Here is a 26,105-nt window from a genome sequence, read left to right on the forward strand (position 1 = left end):
TTTTCAAGTGCAAATGGTCTTTTAGAAAGCATGTGCTTATCAGTGGTTTATCTGATAATGTTTTTTAACAAGTATGATAGACTTGAAATTTGGTCCTGGAATCTGGGGAGGTTTAAGCCTTTGATGCCATGGTGGTGGAGTTAGTGACATCCTTCAGAAACAAGGATTGTTTCTGACTGATTTAAACTCAAAATGCTATGAACTTAGAGGTGTTTATCAGGATACAACATCTGAGTTACAGCTGGGGATGTGTATATTCATTCTGAAATTTTCCTATTCTGAAGATTGCAAAATACTTTGTTGAATGAATGAAATGAAATTTTCTTACATAGGCAGAGTCTAAAAGCTTCAACTCGATAAGGTGAAATGCCAGAAGTCTGGAGCGTTCAAAACTAAAAATAATCACTCTTGGTACCGATGGCCTTGGCTGATTCTGAATTGCTGAGAAGTAACTTTCTAGGAAAGATGATATAACAAATCCCTTTTGGGTTTCAGTTTGTCCTGAAACTATAAATAAAGGCTACAGGCAGACTCCAGAAGATGGAGGTGTGCCTGCTGGGTGGAATTTCAGAATTTCCACAGTACATGAATCTCAACTATTTTCTTTCAGCGCAAACTGCTCATCAACCGCAGTCAGCCACCAGCTTTCTCTTGGGTGCTACTTCCACTAAATGAACTGCTACATTCCACGTCAGTGAAGAAACTACGTTTGGGTGGAGATGGATATCCCTCATCTAGTACAGATTTAAAGGCTGAGGTATATTTTAAAGAGAGTCTCTTAGCTGTCAGGTCGTTGTTGGGCAGTTTCTACTGTCTGTCCCGATTCTCCAGCTGCTGTTTATTCAGCGCTGTGAAAGCCCGCTCAGCCGCGGTCCAAAATGCACATTGCTTGCCTACAGGAAATCTAAGACAAATAATAGCCTCAGAAAGGATAGATGAGGAAAAAACACTGACATCTCTTCCTCTGTGTAAAATAAGCTGATTCAGTCTGTCAGTGTGAAAAACAGCCTCTGGGATAAGAATACACTTGCAGCTGTCTTTGCAGTCATAGAAATTGAAGGGGGCGGGGGGGTTGAATGAGTGCTCTAAATACATTACTAAACTCCCCATTTAAGATGGGGAGAAAGTCTTTCTGAAACTTGATGCTCTGATTAATGCTATCGGATATCACCTGTTTTCATGACACATGAACTGTAACTTGCTGACTTTTTATAGGGCTTGTCAGAGAGACAATTTGATACTAAATATTAATTTATTTGAACATATCTATCACTAAGAGAAGCTCCCCCAGTCACCTCGTTCATGGAGCTTGGCAGACCATAGTGCAGTACTATCCTGGTAAGGTTCCTTCACAAAATTTGCTAGTCAAAAGTTCTCAGTCCTCCTTGTATATATAAAATATGGAAATACATAAGGTCTGTGTTTGATTGTGTTTTTCTTTCTGAAATTTAATTTTGGTGAGTTGTAAAAGCTGAGATTAAATCCTCTGAACACAATGCATGTAAAGGGTAACAGCAAGAACACATTTTTGGTTTTGCATTAATCTTAAAGTTAGAAATGGACTTCGTTTTATCGCTGTCAGCTATGTGGCCTTTTTTTATCCCAAAACTGTATGGTTGGGTGAATTGCTTTACTTTTCATGTGAGTGAAGAACATTGATTTTACCTAAATGGCAGAGCGTCAGCGTAGCTGCAGCTGACACTCGCTGTGTGCCTTAGTAACTCTTAACGCAGTTTTGTAATCTGTGGAAGGGTAGCAATTCACACGTAGAGCAATACCTTTAAAAAAACCAAAGTCTCCGCCAACCTTTTCTATCCCAACGTTTGAGAAAATGTTTGCTCAATCTAAATCACCATCTTGCACTGCTGCTGACTCATGAACCGGGATCAGTTTGCTTAGTGGTTGTTTATGCCTTGCTCTGCATGTGAAAGCATTAAGTTGTCAATTTAGCAAAGTGTCGTTTTTCAAGACAGTGCTTGTCGCTTTAAGCACATGCCCAGTACTGGTTTGTGTATGGAGTACATTCATGCCAAGTGTTTCTGAATTTTCTTTCAGTGAGTTAAATGTGATTTTTTTAAGGTTTTTGAGGAACGTTCTCATTGTAAGCAGCAGGCAGTAGCCCCCAGCTTATTTTCAGCGGGCCAGCTGTTCACAGGCAGATGTTGCTCTGTACACACTGGCAGAATCAACTCAGCTCTTCAGTTAGTGGCAAGAAAATTTGCTCAAGGGTTGCTTTTACAGGGGGATGGATGTCTTTGGAGGAATGTGATGGCAGAACAAAGCAGTGACTGCTTCAGTTTTCTCTGCAGAGCCAGCAATCCTTGGAGACAGAAGCCCTGCTCTGTTCCTTTCCTGGCAGCATCCTTATGTCTCTGGGGGTAGGGAGGGAGTGAATGTTCAGGATCTTACTGCTGAGGAATGAGTACGTTCAGTGGTATTTATACTGTAGTTAAATAGGACTGTCTCGTATATGCAGACAGATGTATTGGTGATAACATTAGCCTGCAGCACACTTTGGCCTGAGATCATGTTAGACTTCAGAAGAGAGGCTAAGAAAATGTGAGCTTTCTGCGCTTGGACAAATAGTTTTGGAAGACCTACGTTACTGCTGAATCTGAGGGTGATTGAGTGATTTTTGGTTTTTATATCCCCTACTGAACCAGTATCCTTCCAGGATGTGAGAAAATAGCATCCAGAGGTTTATCGCAGGTAGGACTGAACTGCCTCGTCTGTGCGTTTGCATAGGGTCTAACTGCACATTCCTCAGAATAACGGGGTAACATTTAATATAGTCCTCGCAGCCTGAAATTTGAAAGAACCAAGGTAAAGTTTTACTGTCTCTCATTTGGAAACAAAGGATGTCCTCATTAAATACCAGTAACTTGCACATTTTTGTGGAAAAATGAAATCAGAGAAGCTGAAGTCCTTGCCTGCCTTTTGCTGTATCTACTTGACTATAAATCTTTCCCAGAAATAAGGCTGTTTAATTCTGGTGTTATTTTCAGCGATTATTTTGCCTTTTTGAGTTCCCCCATAGTTTTATTTCAGATTGGCAATCTCTATTTAAATACTGTAACATAAAGTTCTTCTAAGCCAAGGGTTTCAGTCTCATTGACTTGGATTTTGATTATAAAGCCTATGGATCTTCTCAGTGATTTGAAAATCTCTCAAGGGGAGGCTCAGGCTTTTATGTAACAAACTTAGTTTATAGTCCGCTAAATATTTTTATGCACAACATGGAGAAATGGGAAAATATACCTCTCCTTATGACTGGTGTGGATGAAGCGATTCCCACACGTATGTTTTGTAAAGCAATCTGAGATATGCAGGTTCATTAATATGAAATGCAGGTGTGTTAAAATGGCAGCTGGCCATTTTATCTCTCTGCTGTGCTGTGTTGTTGCTTGCATAATTAACTGTGAGATCCATTGTAAATTATGAAATTTTATAAGTAAGCAAAAACTGAAGGCATAATGCATTCCTTCGATTTACCAAAAGTGGTGAGTTTTGTTTTTATAATGATTCCTAGTTGTACTAATAAATGGTCCCCAGTGTATTCTGTAAAGTAACCGCATTCTAATAAAATACCTCACTCCAGCGACTCTTATTAAATATTCTGTGAAAACAAAGGAGACACAGTAATTGTTTGTGCTATTGCTGAGGGTATAATTAACAAGGTTTGACTGTAGCTGATGTCAGAATTAGCATACTTTCCACGTAAAAATCCCTGTTAACAGTGTTAAGATTCGTATTTCAGATGAATTCACAATTTGCAGCTGATCAAGATAATGTAATGCTTAATAAGCAACCTGCCTTTCCTGAATTACGTCGAATCACGTGAATACTTTAACTCCATTGCAAAGAACCCTCATAGAAAAACAAATCCCTAACAGCAGAAGGAGTTTCCTTTTTGCGGGGAATCACTAGAGAATCGGGGAATCACTAAATGGGCGTGCAGCAATGTCCCATCGGCTCCTTCCTTCCTTTTCCTCCTTGGCATAAGCTGCAGGCTTGCTACCACCAAATCCTACCTTTTTTTACAACAGCAGTCAAGGTTAACAGAAGATGATGCGTACTTGGCCAAAGTAAAACTGAAACAATAGAATTCAGGAAACAATGCAAGTTCTGAGCTGGAGAAGCTGACGTATGACAATAAAACAAACAGCGTGATGAGGTGCAGACTGAAAGCTAGAATCTGGTCTATTTTTAACTAGACAGTTGAAGATGTGGTGAAAAACTGAGATGTTTGTTCAAAGTGACAAATACAGAGATGGTGGCTAGCTGGTAGTCAGTTCACACATTGTGGAAAGGAGGATGAAGAACAGTGGCAGATAAAAGAGCTGAATTTTCCAGTTCTGCAGACCGCTCATTTTTGTTGGTAACGATAGATCCTAAAAGGGACCTGAGCTGAATTTGCTTTTGAAATCAAGGTCCTGGCAACGTGCTGTTGGGAAAAGTGGACAAAATGTGCCACACAAGGCATGTGTACTTGTATGAGTAGGGTGGAGGCATATTCTGTAAATACAGATGCTGATAAAACCACTGATTTGGCAGCCCTGATGCCCTGACGGGGCCATAGGAAGGAAGCAGCCTCCCAGGTGGCAGAGGGAACTCCTGGTCAGGAAGATACAGCATCAAGTGTTCAAGCGCAGCGTGAAGACAGTCATGGAATGAAAATGGCACTGGTTAGGTTTATGTGCACGTGTTCCATGTTTTTTTGTGGTGTGGACTGAGACTTGTGTATTTCAGCAAAAGGAGTGCTTTCTCTACAGGGCTTTGGGATTAATGGACATGACGAAGTTTGCACTCCAGGATCAGTTTTTAATGAAGCTATTCGGTGTTCTCTCTCTGGGCTTAATACCCCCCCATTGAACTCGCTGGCTGCTACCTCACTAGGCCAATTTGTTAGCTCAGGTCTTTGCAGAGGAGGAGGGAGTCCCTGGCGTTTGGGTTCTTTTTTTGAGATCACAGTTGATCTCAAGGCTACTGACTCGGTGATTGTATCCTATCATCTGTGACCTTTTCAGTCCCTATGCTTTGGAGCCTGTGGTAGACGCCCCTTTAGCATTGGGAAATAACAAATGACTCTGGCAAACTGTCACGCTGTGCCTCTGGACGTCGTTTTCCTCTTTTTCAGCTGCGTACACAAAATGCCTTTTTCCGACAGTGTATAAAATAGCTGGAAATCCTGGGATACTTCGCAGAAGAGCGCTGTGGGTTTTTGCCGCGCCCTGGGCTCCCCGCCTCGGTGTCAGGTCGCTGCCGGAGCAGGGACGGAGCCTGGTTCGGTAGGTAAGGCTGCCACCTCGTGGGGTCCGTCTGCACAGCACCCTGCCCTGCCCAGGGGACAAGGGGACAGCGGCCCTGGAGACCTTGAGGACTCTCAGCCTCCTCCGAAGGCTGGCTGGGGAAAGACTCCAGTTCGCTTCCTGGTCTTTTCAGCTCCCTTCGCAAGGGCGACAAATTGTCAGCACCATTCATACTGCTGGTGCTGCTAAAACAATAAGAGGAAAAAAAGTCTTTCTGTAGAATTTATTCTTTCTAAGTCGTAATGCTTTCCCTCCTCTGAACAGCCAAGTGTGCTGAAACTCTGGGAAATAATAAGGAACAGTATTTCACTGCCAAAGCAAAAATCAATGGGGCTTGTGCTCTTAAGTGGTTTGAGAAATCCCACTTGTCACTGGCCGTAACTCAAACCCGCTGCTGCACAGGGGCACGTCTCTGTGGAACATCTCCATGGGAAGGACTCCCGACTGCCATGGGCGTCCTCTCAGTGTCACACAGCGCACATGTGTGCCTGCTGCTGCTTGAGGGACAAAATGACAACAGGTATTTAATGTTTCATAAATGTTGTTCCCTGGGTGGCTGGAGCCACCCCCACGTGCACTAGCAGGTAAGCTCTTTGGATACACTGGTGTGAAAATTCATTATATCGATGCAGGAACTGCATCAACAAGATGTCACTTGTTCCTCATCTGTAAATTGCAGGAGAGACAGACAATACATGAGTCCCCTATGTCAGTTTATGAATAACTTGCATGAAATATATCAATATGTGACTTCGGGCAGCATACTTTGTGCTAAATCCTTACTAATACTGGCCCAAAGCAGCCTTGTGGAGCAGGTTACTACCGTGTGTGCCTGAGAGACAGGCAGTGGTGTGGTACAAGGCCTGCTCCTATTCTGCACTCAGCTTGTTGTTCCTTCCTGCCCAGAAAACAGTTATTTCTCCCTTTTTCACCATCCACCCCACTGCAACAGGACGGTGGCGACCAGAGAGGACAAGGCAGGAGGGGTGCTCTGCAGGCCGCCCCCCCCCCCCAATGCCCACACAAGAGGAAGGGGCAGTGGGGGCCGGCACCCCACACAGCGTGGCAGCCGGGCCACCCGCCCTCCCGAGCTCCCGACTCTCCTCAGGTCTCCCTCAGCGGGTCCTCACCGCCGTCCTGCCCCGCCACAAGATGGAGCCTGGCCGCAGCCGGGGCAAGCCACGCATGCAACTCGTTTATGTCAACACCTTCGGCTCCCACCGCTGTGGCTCTGTCATCCGCTATGGCAGGGGGTGCCGGCAGGCTGAGGGGGGCGAGGCCAGGCCCCCGCTTTCCCGGCCGAGCCCCGCCGGGGGACTGAGGGCTGCCCCGGCACCAGGAGACAAGGCCAGCCCTGGGCCGTCTGCCACCGGTGGCAGGGCGCAGGCGGTGGGGAGCTGTGGCGTGGTGAAGCCTGTCAGCCGCCGCCACGGTACGTGTTGCTGAGCCCCAGGGACCCCTGTGTGGCAGGGCTGAGCCCCCACGATGTCCTCCTCTTCTGGTGGGAAACTGCTTCCCCGCAGCGCATTGCTGCTACTGTCCCCCTAGAGTCTTCACTTGCAATCAGACTGGGCTCACTGAGGGGCAAACACAATTTTTTTTTGTTAATATGCCCAGTACAGTTGGACTGGGTATTTAGGCAGGAGGTGGAACATGGTGTTAAACTTACATGAGGGAAAAATTTAATATTTTTGCCCCAAACTCTTACAGTGTTGACCTTCAGTGTCTCCATCTTGGAAGGTGAGGTGGCTGCCTGCAGTGCAGCCTTCCCCATCCCTTTCTGTGGGAGCAGTAAGGCCAAAAATAAGCTATATGTCCAACAGGGCTGCTCTGGGTCCCTTCTGCCTCTTCTCAGGAGATTCCTGCCTAACCAGGGAGCCACTGTGCTGCTGGCTCCCTCGTCGCTGTGACAGCCTGAAGATGTTTCTTAAATTGCTTTCTTTGTGTTTGGGACCAAAGAAAGTTGGGATGGGCATGGGTGTGGGTGCCTTTTTTTTATAAAAGCAAACAAAAAAGATTAGGCAGTTTTCCACTGGTTGTGATCTGTTATGAAACATCGTTCTGCTGCACAGGATGAAATGGAGTGAAAATGGAGAACATGACCTGGCTTCTGGAGAAGCAGCCGGGGTGTGAGCTGGAAATGATGGGTGACACACATGGGGTGGTCCTGAATTTTACTAGCTTGTTGCTCTTGAGATGTTTTAATTTTCTTGAATTTTTTTCCCTCCTCCTTAAAAGCCATTTTTTCTAAAGATGACAAAGTGAAATGTTAACATTAGTCTGTAATTAAAAGCACCAGTTCTGCTGGATTATTATCCAAGTGATGCCAGCCTGTGGCTCGGAGGCAGCCTGTGACTGTTGGTAACTGGAAGCCTTGCCCCTGTGATGTGGCTGCCTTGGGTAGCTGGTGGTGGGGCTGTGGTGGCCTGGAGGATGCTGGTTTGCTTGAATCCCTGCTGTGGCAGGGGATGAGCCCACGGCTGTGACCACGTTCAGCATCCCCACATGGGTCACCCTTTTGCTGAGCTCAGGCCATCTCCCACCTGTCCAGCAGCTCCCCAGAAAGCCGCTGTGTTCACCCTGCTGGGAACTTACTTGAGTCCTTCCTCCTTGCGGTTATGTGTCTTGAGTCCACAAGATCAACCTGCCCTTCTTGCTTCTGTTTTTCAGTGCTAGCAGAGGTGATTTGTCTGGTTTCTTGCCTCAGTCTACTCACCATTTCCTCTTTGAGCTCAGGCAAAATTTCAGTAGCTGCCATAGCAAGGGGAAAAAGAGGGAATTAAAAGCTATTTTGTATTGCCTAGAAGCCTGTTGTCTTAATTTTTGGTTGCTGTGCAGTTTTGAAATCTGTTTTGTGGAGAGACTCCTACTTTCCCCATGGTTATAATGGAGAAAATAAGCAAGGCGATAGCACGATGAAAGGGCTGATATCCTGTAACCTGCTGGGACCAGAAATAAGTATCCCCCTGGAAGATCTACAGCTTCCTTGGGAATATATTGTATGCTTTCTAAACTCTCTTCCTAGGTGACCTTCGAGAGCCTGACACCTTTGACTTTCCCTTCCCTTCAAGAAATGTTGATAAAGTAATTCAACGAAAGAAGAAAAAGGTATAAAACGTGGGAGCTGAATTAGCTGCCTTTGCATTTGAGAAAAACACTTCCTGCTTGTTCTGTCTATGTCTATGTGAGAGTGTGAGGGAGATTAAAAGATTGAATTGGTAGTCTGTTACTGAAAACCTTACTTACAGAAAAGAAAAATGGTATTATTTTCCCTCTCTGGAGGCTTTAAAATTCTGGCTCTCATTCAATAAAGCACTTAAGTGTGCGCTTACCTTGAAAAATGAGAGTATGCTGTCGACTTACAGCCTGTGCTGAAATGCTTTGCTGGATTGGGGCCAGGGTGCCGCACACCTTGCTGGGTGAAACCCAGCAAGGAAAATCTCTGCAGCTCCTCTTCCTCTTCTCTTTTAAGCAAAGAAATCCCACAGGTTGCAAATAAGTGAAGGCAAGAATCAGAGGTATTAACACCATACCAGTAGCAATAAGAAATTACTTTCTGTTTCACAAATGTATCTCTGTTCCTGTTCAGTAGTTCAACAAATGCTTGAAATTTTAAAAGGCACATTTATTAAAACAGTAACTCATTATGAGATTTTGTAATGTGTGAAGTACAAGTAATCAGCTAGACTGTAATACAGTAATGTCACAGATATTTGATTTAAAACCAGCAAAATACTACTGACTTCAGAGGAACGGCTAATAACATACTATAATATCGCTCTTCTAGTACATTAAAGAGTCTTCAAAAAGAATGAGGAATATGTATTATGTTTTAGCAATAAATGTCCATGAGAAAGGAATTATCTTTAGATTTAAACTAGTTTCACGGATGGGGTCCAGCAAAAGTCATAACGTTAGCATGTTAACAGCCATTTATATTGGTGAGGCTGCCTCTCTGAATGCCTTTGTCAACAGTTCCAGTTTAATATTTTCACTGCACAAGTTTGAAATGTGCCCACTATAGATGGAGCTTTATGCCTCTAAAATAAGCATCATCAATGTCTATAAAAGAGTTTAATATGGATTTGCTTTGAAATAGGCAAGGCCATTGCTATTCTGGAATCTCAGCATGGTGTCTGATTTATGCTGCTGTTGAGGGATTACATGGGAAAGCTTTTGCTCCTGGAAAAAATAAGCAATCTTTTTTTTTTCCCCCCATTTTGGATGACTTTGAAGAGAGTTTAATGACTCTACACACATTTTCGTAAGGTCTTCTTATCTAGAAGGGCACTTCACAAGTCCTGGATAAACACAAGTTCTAGGCAAGAAAGGAGGAGGATATCTCATGTGGAAAATCATGGAGTAATTTTTGGATTTTGACTTTTAAATAGAGGTGATTCTTCCAGTATATCCCACATATATATCCCTCCTCCCCAGTCCTCAACAAAAAACCAGTTGGACTTCATAGTAATGCTGGAGAATTCAAAGTTCTGCCCTATAGATGTTTTAATGCAAACTTCTTATACACTTCACTGAGAAAGTTCAATTTTATCTTTCAGTCCAAAGTCTGGCTTAAGGTTTGGAAAGTAATTTCAAAAATGCTTAAAGAAAATGAAAAGTTCAGAAGTCGACTCTTGACTTGCAGTCAGTTTAATGGAGAAGGTAAGCAATAAACTGATAATGTTTCATTTTACTAGAGAAAACAAATTATTAATGCAAATGCTTTGACTTAAGATTTCTAGGTTTAAGGTCCATTCAGCTGTTTGTTTTGGTTTTACAACTCACAAATTATGGAATTTGTTGCATACTTTAGACGCTTCTAGCCATATTTGAAAAACCCTTGTGTTTCATTGAGGGTCTTATATATATTAATTTGGAGGAAGGATGGCAGAAATGTTTGCTGCAGTCTAACATTAAAGGCACGAACATAAAAAATCTGCCAGTTTTTCTGAACACATGAAATATGTAAACTATTATTCACAGGTCGGTCTAAGGCAGTACTTGTATGAATAATAATTTATTTTTTCACATAGGAAAACAGTGGTTGGTTTCATACAGACAATAAATAAATTAGATGCTCCCCAAAGGTAGCTGTAACACAATTTAACATAACTATCGAACACGTTCTCACACTGTGCCCTGAATACAGCTATTTCATTACTGGAAAATGACTTGGGAATTAAAACTGGTGCTCTGCATTGAGACAACTTCAATTAGAGACATTGCAGTTGCTGCACAATTTAAGATAATACAGTGTATGCTTACAAATGTAATTGTAATTTCTGGCCTCGCAGTCTGATGAGTTTTTAGGAAAAAGAATATGCTAATCCATGAAGAGTTACTAGACAAGCTAAAAAATGGTATATTCACTTGCAGCACTTCTGCTTAGCTTGCATTTGTGTTGATGGAAGTTTTCTACATGTAGACATGTTAGGGTATATACCAAAATGTACGTCCATTGTTGCCAGTATCTTATTTTTGTAAAGTGCTGTATGTTGCATATTGATTAGATTTCCACATACATGACAAGAAATCACTCCCTCCAGATTTCCTTCATGAGAATAAAAGAAGTGCAATTCTTGTTCAGAACAGAAATCTGTCTACCCCAACGGACGTTCCCTGCAAGCTGCAGTGGGTGTTACTGGAATAATATAAGAAATTCCACAATATGCTGCAACAATGTATTTCGCAATCGTTCTGCAAATAATTCTGCATTATATAGAAGAGCTCTTCTTCTGTTTGCTTTAAAACCAATTCCTGATTCATTTTGTTATAATGAGATGCTGGGTATTAATTATGTGCTATTCATATTCTTTATACCAGTCATGATTCCATTGGCCTCCGTCATATTTCCATTTAGTTCTCTCTCAAGTGAGAAGTTCCAGTCTACTAAATCTCTCCTCATATTGAAACTGTTTCCTGGCTCTAATAATCCTTATTCTCTTATCTTTGTCATCAATTAAAATGCTATCATCTACTCCATACGGTGCATAGTTCATCCATATTATTGCTCATTTGTTTGTAGTAATTAGAGTAATTATTTGCAACTGTAGCACTATATCTGACTCATGTATAAGCGTATATCTGACTCACTGTATAAGTGAGCACCTGTGAAAGAGACGAGTTCCCCAGGGTTGGGCGTGGGTTCCCTTCCTGCTGAGCTCATCTGCTCCTGCTAGCCAGGAGAGGTTTGGCAGAGGGGGGTGCGTGTCTTTCATAGGGCCTTTTCCTCTTTTTAACACCTGTTGCAGAAGCCATTGTAATACTCTGCTTCTCTATCTAATCTAAAGGTTTTAATCTAGCAGCTTCCACGTACTTTCTCCTGCAGCTTAGATTATTGCAGAAGTTTTTGTGCACAGCTATTAATGTATATGTAGGATTTAGCAGTCACTAAAGGAAAAAAAAAGTCTTCCAGGACTTCTGTTTGCTTGCTTTTAAGGAAAAGGTACACAAGAGACAAGGAAAAATACTTAATATGTGATTGCCTCCAAAAGTCAAGTTATTGTAAAAAAGCCAAGAATTCTGCTGATACAAAAGGTCTCCTAAGTGGATTTATCATCTCATCAAAATGGCTGCTAATCCGCTTTTCAGTTTGTTATGGATATGCAATGTGCTGCTTTGTCAAGCTTGTATTTATGGACATTTCCTTTTCGGATACTCATTTCTTTTTGTCATCTGGAGGGAGAACATTATCTTTATATATAATTTCCAGTGACTTAAAAAAAAAATCAAAAACCCAACCAACCAACCAAACCTCTCACCTCGCCAAAACTTAATCTATCCTTAATTGTAATTGTACCTCGCTTTTCAGGAGCTTTAATTGAGAATCTACTATTAAGCTCTATTTAGGTGAAACCCATCAATTCTAATACTTTCTTTCTAATTAGCAGATTTTGCACAACATCAAATCAAGGAGATAAGTCCCCTATTCATGTGAATTTTTCATTAAACAAGAAGCAAATGGAATAATTCTAGCAGACATTTAGATATGGATCAACAAATCTGAATAAACTGGGTTCATTTTTATCTTTTTTTTTTTTGCTAGATTAATAAAGCCAAAAAATTAATGCTGCATTTTATTGCCTCTATAAATAGTTTTCTTGAGAGAACAAAAATCTACTTGAATTCTAATGCTACCTAGTTAATCCTTGGAATGCTGCAATTAAGATTAGATTTGGTGTGACTGAAAATGACAATGTACCTCCCCATAATATTCTCCCACAGGCAATGATCTGAACCAAAGTTCACAGAATGAGGCATCCTACCTGGACAGGGTATGTATGCAGTCCATTAATTGCCAAGCAAGCTTAAATGGTAAAACAAAACAATCATATTAAAAAGACGCACAGATATTTTTTTTTATTAGTTTCTTATTAATAAGTACTGATTGTATACTTCGGTATTACTGACATGGGGCTCAAATGTTTTGCGATATTTCAGTCGTGTTTGGGAAGCAGAGGAGCTCTGTCCTCAGCAGGAAGCGCTGTGTGCATTGCCAAGGCTGGGAGGTGCATTTTGTCTTTTTATTGAGTTAAATCCTTCTGTGGTGGCATGAAGTAAAACCTGAAGAATCTGAATAGAGTCTGTGTCACACTTTATAGCTGACTTTTTTTATATGAAAGAATGCACCACTTCACTATTTTGTCATCTTTTTTTTTTTTTTTTCCCCCCCTAGGAGGAGTCCATCTTTGGCTGGGTATAGGAAGAAAATAAAGGAAGATTCAACCCAAAAGAACATATAAAAGTAGTGAGTGGTTTATTTTGATCTAGTTCTTACTGAAGTTGGTGGCAAGACTGCAAGAGATTTCAGTGAACACAGGTTCTTTGTTTGGCATATGTGCTTCTACTGTTTAAGAGGTTTGTTTTTTACAGTGGCTCAAACAGCTCTGTTGCGAGATATTTATTTCAAGTCATTAAGTCTAGTGTTTCACTTAGCTATTAGTTTTTCGAAAGCTTTTTAATGATCATAATATTGTGACAGTTTGCTTGCAAAAGAATAGAGATACACATTTAGCGTTGACTCTGTATTTATATCTATTTTTTTGTAGCTTGTCAGAATCATAAACAAACACAAATTCAGTAAGGCAGAACTCCACACAAGATATAAAGAAACACTTTTTTTTTTACTGATTTGAATAAATTTGACTTTATTATATTAAAATAATACACAATTACCCTTCTGTTCATTCATCCATTTATACATGAATCTCAGCAAGTATTTTGAATATGAAACCAGGTAAATGTTTTCTGTCTCACCGTTCATCGTGAAGCACACAATGATATCATCATAATCAGAAGGTATTGTTTATCTAGTTGACTTCAATAACATGATATAATATTCCTCTGTTTTGGAGTTTCATACTGGAACTCTTGGTTGACTGTTAAACCCTTTTAAACTAGTAAATTGAGTAAATGGAACATGAAGACTGCACAAAAATAGTATGTATGTGGATTTCATCTCTGCAGATAAAACATTCACCTGTCACAAGTGGACGCCCTTGGTTTCAATAAAAGGATTGTTTTCTCATTGCATAATGTCTTAGTGTTTGCAGATATAATGACTGGAATGTCAGCGTGTTGAGCTTTAATAACATGCTAGTGATTGTGTCATTAAGCAGCAAAGCATTTGTAAGGGTTTAATCTGTTTTCTTAATAGTAAAACTGCAAGCATATAACTGGAATGTGCCTTTTTGATGACAGCTCTGGCATCAAGGTTCTTTTCTGATTTGTGGTTGAGTAATATTCCGATTTTACTTAAAATAGTTGACATTTCAGCTTGGAAAAGGAAGTGAGAAAGCAAAGTATTCAATCAAGATATGATCATTTTTATGGCAGAGCAAAAATGTCATAGTTCTTTGGTATTTTCAAAATACATGTTTGGAGTCACACTTTTCTTGGTGGGTTTTTGGGGTTTTTTTGGTACTAAGGGAGGTGATCAGCCCATTCCCACAGTTCTATCAACTAAATGGTTGCATGGAGAGTATTTAGTTTATAATCCTGGCTTGGAAATTGTAGAGTTGTTGCTCTAATGTTTCTTTTCTTGTAAATTACGGCTGCAGTTGGTACCGTTACTGCCACAGACTGAAGGGGCCCTGGAAACAAAGCTTTTCTTACGGGTGCATAATTGCCACTTTTACAGGATAGATGAGATACATTAACCTAAATCTCCGAATGAAATCCAGCCAACTCATTAAGATTCTTTGGATAAACATAGACCTTTGTCAGTGGCACTATGCTAAATCATTTTACAAGGAAGAAATTTTAAAAGATAAATATGGCCCTAGATCATCCCTATCCATATACCTCTTACAATCTGAAAAGTCTGTACAGGTTGTTTGCCAGTAGCTGCCAGGGCTATCTAATAGCATTTTACCGGTGTGCTGCAGCCACTTCGTATGTGTAAATGACCAGAAGGTGCAAGGGACGACTCTGACCCTGTAAAATAGATTTGGCCTTTTGTTGGTACAGGTGTGGGGAATGGAGGGGTGGGAGCTCCCCCTTTGCGTGTTCAGGGACCAGTGAGGTGTGATTTAGCCCCAGCGCTGCCTAGCTTCAGCGGCTTTGCTGGATTTTGTGGGGACACAGAGTAGCCTGGGCTTGCATGCTGTGCTGCTCCGTTTTCACTCAGGTGTGATTTGAGGGGAAGGCCTACCCAGCATTGACTTTGCCATATGTCTTTATACTTGCTAACATCCTGCTAACCAAGAGAAAGAAATCACTACTACCTGTTTTATTAATCCCAGCAAATCTGTCTTCTTGTTTGCTTGTCTTAGCCCTTGTCCAACATGCCTCTGTTCTGCCTTTGCTTCACTTCCAACAATAGTTCGAAAGGGATCTTATAGTTAAAATCACTTCAGGCCAGAACAGCTAATGCAGTGGGGCAAAAAGATATATGCCGATTTAAGTTCAATTTCTATCTCTTTGGGTGATGAAGTCTAGCTGATTAACATAGGGACCAGATTTCAAACGTACTGTTGTGAACAAGGGCGGTGAGAGCAGCCAAGCTGCTGAAAATAGAGTCTGGAGAAAAACCTAGTTCAATATATACAAACCAGACCAGCTGACACATAGAATCATAGAATCATAGAATTGTTGAGGTTGGAAGGGACCTTTAAGATCATCGAGTCCAACCTTTAGCCTACCCTGACAAGAGCCACTTCTAAACCATGTCCCTCAGTGCCCCATCTACCCTTTTTTTAAACACCTCCAGAGATGGTGAATCCACCACCTCCCTGGGCAGCCTATTCCAATGTTTAATAACCCTTTCAGTGAAAAAATGTCTCCTAATATCTAATCTAAACCTCCCCTGATGTAACTTGAACCCGTTTCCCCTCGTCCTATCACTTGTCACCAGGGAGAAGAGGTCAGCCCCCATCTCTCTACAACCTCCTTTCAGGTAGTTGTAGAGGGTGATAAGGTCTCCCCTCAGCCTCCTCTTTTCCAGGCTAAACAACCCCAGCCCCCTCAGTCGTTCTTCATAAGGTTTGTCCTCCAGGCCCCTCACCAGCTTTGTAGCCCTTCTCTGGACACACTCCAACACCTCAATGTCCCTCTTGTAGCGAGGGGCCCAAAACTGAACGCATCCACTCAGACCCCTATAGTAATGTATTCTTTTCTTTTTTTTTTCTTCATATGACCATTTAAGTGTAAAATGCAGAAGAGGAAGTAATTGCTGTGTTGCATTAAAATATGCTTATATGATCCAAGTAAGTAAAATCTTCAACAAGAAAGAAAAAGGGTTGGCTTATACAGGAAAAGCTTTATTTAAACCCTCTTTGTTAAAAGGACTCAGAAATAAATAAGGGCATTAGATCATATAAGACTGAGATTCAAAAAAACAACTGACCCTCCTCTGAAGTCCTTAATCATCACTGCAGAACCAAACACAAGTGTCATACCATCCTGCTGGGGTTCCTGGGAAGCAGTGTTGTTCTTTCACATTCTTCACAATGCATATCAGTTACCTGAAGTTTTTAATAACAAATCTCACTTGGAGTGTGAACCAAAGCAGATGTGCAAGTACAGAGGTCACGCTTTGTCTTTGCTTTGCCTTGTTCTCGGTACGTGATTTACCTTTCTACAGAAAACAAAAAGTCTAGCTTATTCTAAAAGTTCAAAAATTTTTCATCTCAACCCTATGAACAGTTGCCAAGAGATCTGAGGAGGTACCGTGCGGTATAGAGGTGGGAGGGAGCAGCCGGGGCACACAGAGTAACAGAAGGCATTGCTGCTGAATTCCTATTATCTGTAAATAATAGTGCCAGCCGCTTCTCTCAAGATCTTACAGTTGGTCTGAACAAGTGTTCTTTTGCACTGTGTTTTCATAAATACAAATGACTCTATATGAAGGTAAGCAATGGAGGGTAAGGCCTTTGGTTTTTATATTGCTATTCCATGCAAGTTAGAGATTTATTGGTAAAACAAAGCTTAGCTGGAAAGAGCACATCTGCTGGGCCTGAAATGTTTTGATTGAAGTTTATCCCAGTCAGTGAGTTCTTGCCACATTGAGCTCCCCTGCTTCCTGGAGCACTTTCTGGCAGGTCAGCCCAGAAAACACAGCCTCCTCTGTCCAGTGGTACCGAGGACTGTCCAGGGCTTGGGGGCTTTAAACTCCAGCCAGTGGTCTTGGGCTACTGCTTCCAACCCTCTGTAAAGCTTAAAGCAAGAAAATCCTGTGAGCTTGAACTCCACTTTGATTTCCATGTCTGGAAGCGCCAAGAGGCTTGGCTGAAGCAGGACTGCCGGAGCTCCTGCACTCCCTGATGTAGAGCTGTGACTTTGGGCAGACTTCCCAGGGTAGTCCTCAGCATCAAGGCTGCACTGGAGCCAGAGGGTCTTGGGTGCTCCCACAGCTACTGCGCAGAGCTGGCTTTCGCAGATGCTGCCGCAACTGCCAGAGACCATGTCACTGATCAGCCACAGGCTTGGGAACTTGGGAACTGTGTTTTGCAAGTGTTTTGATGTTTCTGAGGTGACCTTTCTGGGAATTTCCAGTTTGTGGGCATTTTCAAAAGAGTTTGTTTCCTGCTTGATTTGGACCAAAGCCACCGATTCAGATAAAATCCCATTTCCTGCAAACTGGAGGCTTGGCTTGCCAGGCGGCTCTTCTGCTCGTGCCCCATCTGCTCTTGTGTTGTGATGAATCGGATTCCTCTGTCCTAACGGCGGAGGTTCTGCAGTCCCATGGCCTGTGAGGTTATCATAACTTGACCATTACAATGTAATCAGTCACCAGGGTTAATAATATTTCATTGTTGATTCCTTCCATTAAAAGATTTCAGGTCTCAAGCAAAACTTGAAAACAGGATACGGAGTTTCTAACATGGTCAGATTTTGGGAAAGTATAAGGTGACCTTTGTCTTCACTGAACATTTACATCCAGTAAATGTCTTTGTCTTTAGGGCCCTCTCTGGTAGTCAATGTTCACGTTTTAACTTCAAAGCTTCTAATACAATTTTGCATGGACTCTGACTAAAGAATAGCCTTCAGCAGGCAGTTCAATTCTGGTTGGGTTTTTTTGGGGGGAGAAGTGACTGAAAGCAAATTTGGGGCATATGTGACATTTTGTGCGTGCAGTAGGCCCTTAAATATAAAGCAAAAAAAGATGCAACTTTGATTTATAGCTCTTGTAAATAATTCTCAGTGACACGGGCACGTTTGTGTATTATGTATATTTTTCATTGCATAAGCACTTATATAACTATGATGATAGGAATTTGCATAAAAAACAAAGCAGCCATACTTTGATGAGTTTAACTTTATAGGCTTTCCAGCAAATCAAAGTAGCAGGGGAACCTATAATTTAAATGGAAGCTTACTTCATGAGGAAAAGAGCAAAATTTATTGAAGTATGTTAATGCCACCACAAATTTTTAGTAAATATTCACGGGAAACTGCTCACTTGTTAGTGACAGCATCGCGGCCATCCGATCTGATGCAGAAAAATTCATGTTTGAAAGTTTCTGCCTGCCTGGTAGCTAGTGAAAAAATCAATATGTGTAGCTGCAGTTTCATTTTGTTAGAAACAAAAGATATGGAGGCCCCTAAGGAAAAAGGGAGTGTGTCTTGATCCAGAGAGAGACTGAACAGAATACCTCCTGGAAGATGCTGAGTACTTTCACCTCCTGTTGACTGTGGCTCCTCTTAGAATGGGCTCCGTTGCGTCTTCTGTGCTGTATGTACGGAGCATATTAATGAGAGGCTCTCTTCTTCTTTCTCTAAATTGTGAACCCACGTGTGTCTCATCCGAGTGGTTCAGCTGAACTGCGGATGTCACTGGGCTGCTTGTGAACATGTCTGATTTGCGTAGTCTCCCTGAGATCATGACTAGAATACGTTCTTGCTGTGAATGTGTGAAATTTATTGCACGCCTGGCATTCCTGCGTAGACAAGGAATGGAGGCAGATTAAAAGAGCTGTGCAGGAAAGTTCACTTAAGCACTGACAAATGTTCCTTCTCTTTCAGAATCTTTGTGATCTCTTATATTTTGAAATGAATAATAAATTTACATGGCTTTTTTTCCTGTTCTGCTGTATGCTTATTTTCTTGTTCCTAATGTGTGTGTGACAGGAAGCCGGTGGCGCCGATGTAATTCTGTATAATGGATAAGTTCCTCCATAGCAATGACTACGAGCAGTTAACCCCAACTTAAAATGTACATGATTACTTTTTACACCTCTTGGTATTTTAAATTCCTTTAACTACATAGAGGGGAAAAATTCTTGAGTATGGTGTTAATTTGTCTGTGGAGTGATGTCCCAACGAAAAGAACAGAAGTGCCCTCCTTGCTTGACTCTGTTGGCCTAGACTGAGCAAAACAAGGGGGGATGAGCAGTAAGGAGCAGTTTGGAGCATGGAAGGTGACATGGAGATTTGTAACCTCTTTTGTAACCTCTACAGGACTGCGGTTCATTCAGGCAAGGATTTTAGTGGTAATAGTCCCATATTTTGGGTTTAGGTGAGATTTTTTTCCCGTGTTGATGTGCTCTGTCTAGGTGTTACTTTCCATCCACATCATGGTGTTTTCTCCAGGAAAACACAGATCTGAATTCTGACCGTATATATTTGTTAAGTCACAGTGCTGCGATCAGGGATGGAGTTGGTTTAAACCATCTCCTGAACTTGTGTACTGGTTTTTATTGCTGTTTTAAACTATCTTTGAAAGGAATTAATGTGAATGTTTGAGAACAAACCCGATCTTTTGGTAGCAGAGTCTGAGGTGGCTGATGTTCCTCCTAGGATTGCCCTACCTTGACTGCCTTGCCTGGTCTGACTTCCTGAGACTTTGTCCTCACTTTGTGCCTTCAAGTGTTGTAGTTTCTCTTCTTAGTGATTTCTACTGCCTGTTCACATGTTTTCAAATACTTTCATTGAAAGCCTGATCCCAGGTTTTCAATATATGAAAACAGATAAATATAAGGTTACTTAGAATAATGAACAAGAATACCGTAAGGAGAAATGCACGGAGTGCAGGAAATATATTTTTGTGAAGAGAGACAATAAGCATGAGAATTTCATAGATCAAGGAGCAAGTAAGTAAAATAACATTCATTAACATTGAAGAGAAGTTGATTTCTATGTTCAGGCTTGAAGTTGTTACAGGTTGAACTACTCTGTGACTGACTTTTTTTTTTTTTTTACAAGCTGCAGAATTTACAATACAGTGAAATGTTATGCCCAAGCCCTATTACAAATATTATGCCTCTTAACGACAGCCAATAATCTTCAGTGTAAACTGATAATGAAAACAGTAATTCTGCTCTGATTTGTTTAACTGGAAATAGAAAATAATATATTGTGCGAGTCTTATTAAAAGAATAAAAAGAGGCATATATTTTTGTTGACAGAAGAAATAGATTGTTTATTCCTCTGGAGACTCATGTTGCTCATATTGCTGCTTTGTCTTATTGCCAGTCACTGATCTGCTCTGTGTGGGTGGAAATGTCAGACTTTGCATTTGTGCCATAGGAAAATCTGTATGTTACTCTTTGATTTGCCATATTCTGATGGTTTTGCTTTAACATTGTCCCAAGAGAATGTTCTCTTTTAGGATCTTGCTAACTTTAGGCATCCATTTTTTTCCATAAAGCATCCTGCTATGTAAATCTATACCCGATAGTTTGTCTGTTTGTGAAAGCATTTTGCAAAGAGGTATTTTCAAACTGGAATGGAGCATACTGACCTTGGGGAGGGACTCTTTATTAGGGAGTGTAGCGATAGGACGAGGGGTAACGGTTTTAAACTGAAAGAGGGGAGATTTAGAGTAGATATCAGGAAGAAATTTTTCACTATGAGGGTGGTGAGCCCCTGGCCCAGGTTGCCCGGAGAAGCTGTGGCTGCCCCATCCCTGGAGGTGTTCAAGGCCAGGTTGGACGTGGCTTGGAGCAGCCTGGTCTGGTGGGAGGTGTCCCTGCCCAGGGCAGGGGGTTGGAACTAGATGATCTTGAACCCGAACCATTCCATGATTCTATGACCTTAAGTAGTTACAAGGCTAGTTCATTCAGTCTCATGGGGGAAATGGAAGTTACTGGATGTAATGCCGAGGAGGCCATTGAGGGATTCAACATCTCTCTGCACATCTCCCTCCACCACACTGCCAAAATTCTCAGATGGTGCCACTGAAAGATGTGCAAAATACATTTCTACCCTGAAAAGTCATAAGGTAAAAGACGCATCTGCTCACTTATAGCAGGTTCTCGCTGCCAGTACTCACAAATAAAAGTCTGCTAGTGGAAAAGTGGCTCTAACTGCCAGTGCTGGCAATGTTGAGCTGCGTTCTCTGGGTTATATGGAATATCTCCAGCAGAGTTTAGTTCTGTTTAGTTATCAGTAGATTTGCAGCTACATGAAAGGTATTTTACAGTGGCAGTAATGCACAAGAAGGAATGGGTTTCACCTCATTGCCCCTTAGCTATGTTACTCTGAAGAGTATTCAAGTATAACCAACAAAAGTTAATATATTAAACTCTGCGAGCATATCAGGGTGCTCAAGTGAGCAGACACACTGAGCAAGCAGATAACCTTATTTGCAACCTTATTTTTCATTGTGTAACCACACTTTCCATGGGTTTGCACAAGCGGTTCTGGAGATTTAACATCAGTGTGTTCGTGAAGTGTTGCTTAAGACATTCTCTGAAGTCAAAGGATCTGCCTAGGTGTTGTTAAGGTAGTATTTTGGCAGGATATTAGTTCCTAATGTGGATATGCATGAGAATGATTTGGTTTTCAGATCACAGAATGCATTTGCAAGCTATGAAGGACATCACTTTGCTTTTCAATGAAGAGCTCTCATGTCCCTTGGTAATTACCAGACAGAGGTGGAAAACCACAATGCCATTTCTATAGCGTTACAATGCAATGTTTCCTTTGCACTTTTTAATAATATTTCCTAGTGCCTCAGTTCAAAATAGCCATTTTACTGCCAGAGGAGCTAGAGTAATTCAAATGTGTGCATTCAGCGGAAGATAACTATAGAGTCTGTCAGTCTCGTTGGATGGTCAAATCACTTCAGGTGATTTAATCTGTAATATATTGAAAGCTGGGAAAGAGTTGCTGCAATTGCACTTTCTTGCTTGGAGCACCTGCTGTACAGGGAGAGGCTGACAGAGTTGGGACTGTTCAGCCTGGAGAAGGTTCAGGGGGCTCGGAGCCAGACTCTTCTCAGTTGTGCCCAGTGACAGGACAAGGGACAATGGGCCAAAACTGAAACAGAGAGGAAATGCCATGTAAACATGAGAAAAACTGTTTTACTATGAGGGTGGCTGAACACTGGAACGGGTTTCCCAGAGCACTTGTGATGTCTCCATCCTTGGAGATACTAAAAACCCAACTGGACATGGCCCTGAGCAACCTGCTCTTGCTGTCCTTTCTTTACGCAGGAGGGGTGGACTGGGTGGTCTCCAGAGGTTCCTGCCAGCCTCATTGATGCTGGACATGAAAGAAAAGAAATACTGGCCTGGTCCAGTGCCCCTTAGGACCAGAAGGGTTCTGCTCAGGATTTGGAGAGCGGGCAATGCCTGGGACAAGACTGGACTTCTGTCATAATTTGAAAAGTATGTGCTTTTGGATTTTCTTACAACCTCCACATTTTGAAGGCCCTAATTATCATCCTGAGCTGAACTATCACAGTGACATTCATATCTGTGCAGAGCCTGAGCGAAGGACTTTGCAGGGTTTATAACTTGCTGTACGTTTGCACAGATCCTAGTCCAGATTGGCACTGACGGTTGATTTCTGATATTACTACAATATTAAATCATTATATTGTAGTAATTTCATCAATAATCTTTAGTGAGTGGTTTTATGTGCTTCTCCAGACCGATAGAGCGTAAATCCTACCGCCTCTCAGCACTTCTGCTCTAGGCATTGTCCTGCCATACTGTGAACAAGCTCATACCAAGCGCTTTCACTTGCCCTGCCAAAGTATGGCTTTAAATGAATTTTCTCAAGTGAGTTCTAAAAGCCTTTATTATGGAAACAGTTCACGCCTTTTAGGAGTATATTTAGGTCTTGCAAAAGATGCCAAGTTGCAAGCTCAGGAGGCAAATTCTATATTTATAAACAAATCAGGCTAAAGTCATCCCAAAGTATCCTCTGTCTCCATGCAAAAGCACTTCAGCCTCATCCTGCAGGGCTGGTGATTTCAGGGCTGCTGGCGGGTGGAAACACATTTGCTGGCAGCCCAGCCCGGTGCTTTGTGGCAGCACCTGACACCGTGGTGGTGACATGTCACCAGGCTGGTGTTGGCGATGTTGTTTCTGGGAACAGGAGGAGAGTCCCGTGCAAAGTCCAGCAGGGCCAGTGGCTTGTTCCTGTCCTGCTGTTCCAGTACGTGCGTGGGCACCAAGGGGCAGTGACTGACCTTGTGCAAAGCCCTGGTGAGGGACACAACGGTCAATGTCAATGTGGGCGCAAGGTGGGTATGGGGCGGCAGCTTGACCCAGCGGCAGCACCAGTCATGGAATCATAGAATGGTTTGTGTTGGAAGGGACCTTAAGGATCATCCAGTTCCAATCCCCTGCCCTGGGCAGGGACACCTCCCACCAGACCAGGTCACTCAGAGCCCCATCCGGCCTGGTCTTGAACACCTCCAGGGATGGGGCAGCCACAGCTTCTCTGGGCAACCTGTTCCAGTGTCTCACCACCCTCATAGTGAAAAATTTCTTCCTGGTATCTAATCTAAGTCTACCCTCTTTTGAAGGGTAGACGTTACCCCTCATCTTCTCAATACATACCCTTGTAAACAGTCCCTCCCCAGCTCTCCTGGAGCCCCTTGAGGGACTGGAAGGGGCTCCAAGGTCTCCCCGGAGCCTTCTCTTCTCCAGGCTGAACCCCCCCAACTCTCTCAGCCTGTCCTCACAGCAGAGGGGCTCCAGCCCTCCCAGCATCTCCGGGGCCTCCTCTGGCCCCGCTCCATGAGGACTCCAGAGCCAGACGCAGGACTCCAGGTGGGGTCTCCCCAGTCCTGTCTCCTTGCGGCACCACAGCCGCCCGGGGACCCCCTCCACCCCCAGGCCCTCTCTGTGACACCGTTGGGTGTCACCGCTTGCACGTGGCTCTCTCTGACCCTTATGCCCGCACGACCCATTCCCGCGGCTGCCCCCCTGCTCCCTCCAGCCCCATCCGCCCCCGCCCCGCCTCCGCGGCCGGCGCCGCGCTCGGCCTGCAGGGGGCGCCCCCGCCCGCCTTGCTCGGCGGGGACGCCAGGGGGTGCCCGAGGCCGCGCGGCGGCGCGCGGGGCGTGCGTGCGCGCGAGGCGAGGGGGGGCGGAGGGGGGGGGGGGGAGAGTGTGTGTGTGGCGGCGGGGGGGAGTGGGGGGGGGAGCTGCCGCCCGCGCCCGCCCTCAGTCGCGCTTGCGGAGCCGCAGCCGAGCGCAGGGCGCAGCGCTGTCCCTTCAGCACCGCCGGGGACCGTTAACGGAAACCTCTCGCCGCCCCCCCGCACGCCGCGGCCTCCGCCTTCCCCCGACCCCCCCCGCCGCAGCGCCCGGGCCGAGCCGCCGACAGTGACCGCCTGCTTTGCAGTAAGTAGGGGCTCGGGGGCGGCGGGAGGGTGACCGCAGCCCCCCCCGCCCCCCGCCAGTATTTCCCCCCTCCTTTCCTGCGGCGCGACCCCCCCTGAGGAACTGAGAGGAGGGGACCCCCAAGTCCCCCAGGGTGTGGGGTTGGCAAGGAGGGGTGTCTCTACCCTCCCAGGGGGCTGCACAAAAAATTGGGGGGGGGGGGGGTGGCAGGCAAAAGCGACCCCCGTGAGCGTGTGGGGATGTTTCAGTGGTGGTGGGTTTGGGGCGTTGGTGTGTGGGGAGCCGCTCCCTTTGGGGTGACGGCAGGGATTTTTGAGGGGTTTTCATGGGGTGTCGGCATACGGCAGGACGAAATGCTTGTGTGTGAAGTCAAGTCGCGGTGCGGTATGCGGCGTGACTAGAAACCTGGGGGCAAAAGCCCAGTTAGGTGATTTTCTGAGCCCAACCCAGCAGGGCAAGGCAAGAATCCTCCCCGCTACCCAGGTGACATTGGCCATCTCGCTGGTTTTAGGTCTGGAAAGCAAGGTCCAAGAATGGTGAAGCTGGGGAGTAATTTGAACGACAAGAACAGCAAACAACCATCCAACGAAGATGGTTTTCAGACAGTTCCTTTGATCACGCCCTTGGAAGTAAATCACCTGCAGTTCCCGGCTCCGGAAAAGGTAAAACAAAAAAAAATCGAATGGCGCTTCTGCATGATTCCGCACACGTACATGCCCCGTGGTTTTCAGTGCCTTGGTGACTTACTGGTCTGTGATGATACAAACTGTGGCATAGTGTTTATTCGATAAATAAAAAGGGGTTATCTTTCATAGTGTGTTTATCTGTTTTAACACGGCAAATAAACACGCAATGGTCCCCCAACTCCTTCCCTCCGCAACAAAGCCCTAAATATGCCTTCACAAATACAACTGGAAAAGGCTTAGTGTGTTTCTCATGCAAGTGCTGGAGAAACTGAGGAGCAGTTTACCATGCGTCGTTGTTGTTATCAGTAAGATTAATTGCCTGCAGTGAGAGTAACGTGATAACTCTTCTGAAATAAGCAGCTATTTTAATTATCTCGGTGAAGGTTTGTTTTGTTCCTCATGGCTTTGTAGAGCTTATTTGGACATTGAGGATGCTGATATCTCTCAAGAGAGCGGCTGAGTTCCCCCATGCTTGGGGTGGTGATGGAGCAACCCAAGGGTTTGTTCCCCCGCTTGGCTCCATCCAGGGGACAGCTTTGTCCCCTGCCCACTCAACTCTCTCAGAACTGAATGCAGCACTAAAATGTTCAGAAATGTGCCTCGGCAATTGGCTGTGGTTTGGTGGTTGGGGTTTTTAGATGCAGTATGTACTAGGAAATCTTTTGTTTGTACCGATGCGGTGACGATGTGTATTGATATAACCTGGTGAGGACATGATGAGACCGTAAAAATTCATATGCCCCAACAGTCCTTACAAAAACAAAGCCTGTCTGCAATGTAGTTCCCAGATACCACAGAGATGGAGCCAACTCACCCGAAAGTACAGACAGAATGATTAGATCTCCCAGGATAATGGAATAATAGTAAAATTAACACTGGTGATTATTGAACATATATCCTGTTTTTACTGTAGTACAAAATGAATTTTCTGTAAATACATTAGTAGAACATGATGATGGATGTAATAAAACTGCCTAGATAGACAAACTATGTTTATGTTATGATAGAGCTGAGTCAACTGTCTTGACATCCTGGGAATGAGAGCCATGCCAGACAAAGGAGCTAGTTTCGTTCTCCATGTGCCTCGTG

At 43.5% G+C, this 26,105-nt stretch overlaps 2 protein-coding genes across 2 annotated transcripts in view; both read left to right on the forward strand.

Moving 5' to 3' along the window:
• The first annotated feature begins 6,461 nt into the window (after window positions 1-6,461).
• C11H5orf47 (chromosome 11 C5orf47 homolog) lies at window positions 6,462-13,077 on the forward strand. The gene is made up of 5 exons (XM_063348669.1): window positions 6,462-6,741; window positions 8,335-8,417; window positions 9,869-9,971; window positions 12,534-12,583; window positions 12,985-13,077. The coding sequence occupies exons 1-5, from the start codon at window positions 6,462-6,464 to the stop codon at window positions 13,009-13,011; spliced, it is 543 nt and encodes a 180-aa protein (XP_063204739.1). The 3' UTR covers window positions 13,012-13,077.
• Window positions 13,078-24,062: 10,985 nt separating this feature from the next.
• NSG2 (neuronal vesicle trafficking associated 2) overlaps window positions 24,063-26,105 on the forward strand; it is a 37,828-nt gene continuing 35,785 nt past the window's right edge. The window contains exons 1-2 of the mRNA XM_063349324.1: window positions 24,063-24,330; window positions 24,842-24,992. Of these exons, the coding sequence (XP_063205394.1) occupies window positions 24,864-24,992 (129 nt within the window). The 5' untranslated portion in view covers window positions 24,063-24,330; window positions 24,842-24,863. The remainder of the gene's footprint in view (window positions 24,331-24,841; window positions 24,993-26,105) is intronic.

This window comes from Chroicocephalus ridibundus, chromosome 11 (assembly GCF_963924245.1).
Source record: "Chroicocephalus ridibundus chromosome 11, bChrRid1.1, whole genome shotgun sequence".
Taxonomy (NCBI): Eukaryota; Metazoa; Chordata; class Aves; order Charadriiformes; family Laridae; genus Chroicocephalus; species Chroicocephalus ridibundus.

What these genes read in the sequence shown, in the direction of transcription:
- C11H5orf47 (XM_063348669.1), top strand. Translation starts at nt 6,462, where the DNA reads ATGGAGCCTGGCCGCAGCCGGGGCAAGCCACGCATGCAACTCGTTTAT. An exon ending in CAGTCAGTTTAATGGAGAAG is followed by an intron (nt 9,972 to 12,533) that starts GTAAGCAATAAA and finishes ATTCTCCCACAG; the next exon opens with GCAATGATCTGAACCAAAGT. An exon ending in AGGCATCCTACCTGGACAGG is followed by an intron (nt 12,584 to 12,984) that starts GTATGTATGCAG and finishes TTCCCCCCCTAG; the next exon opens with GAGGAGTCCATCTTTGGCTG.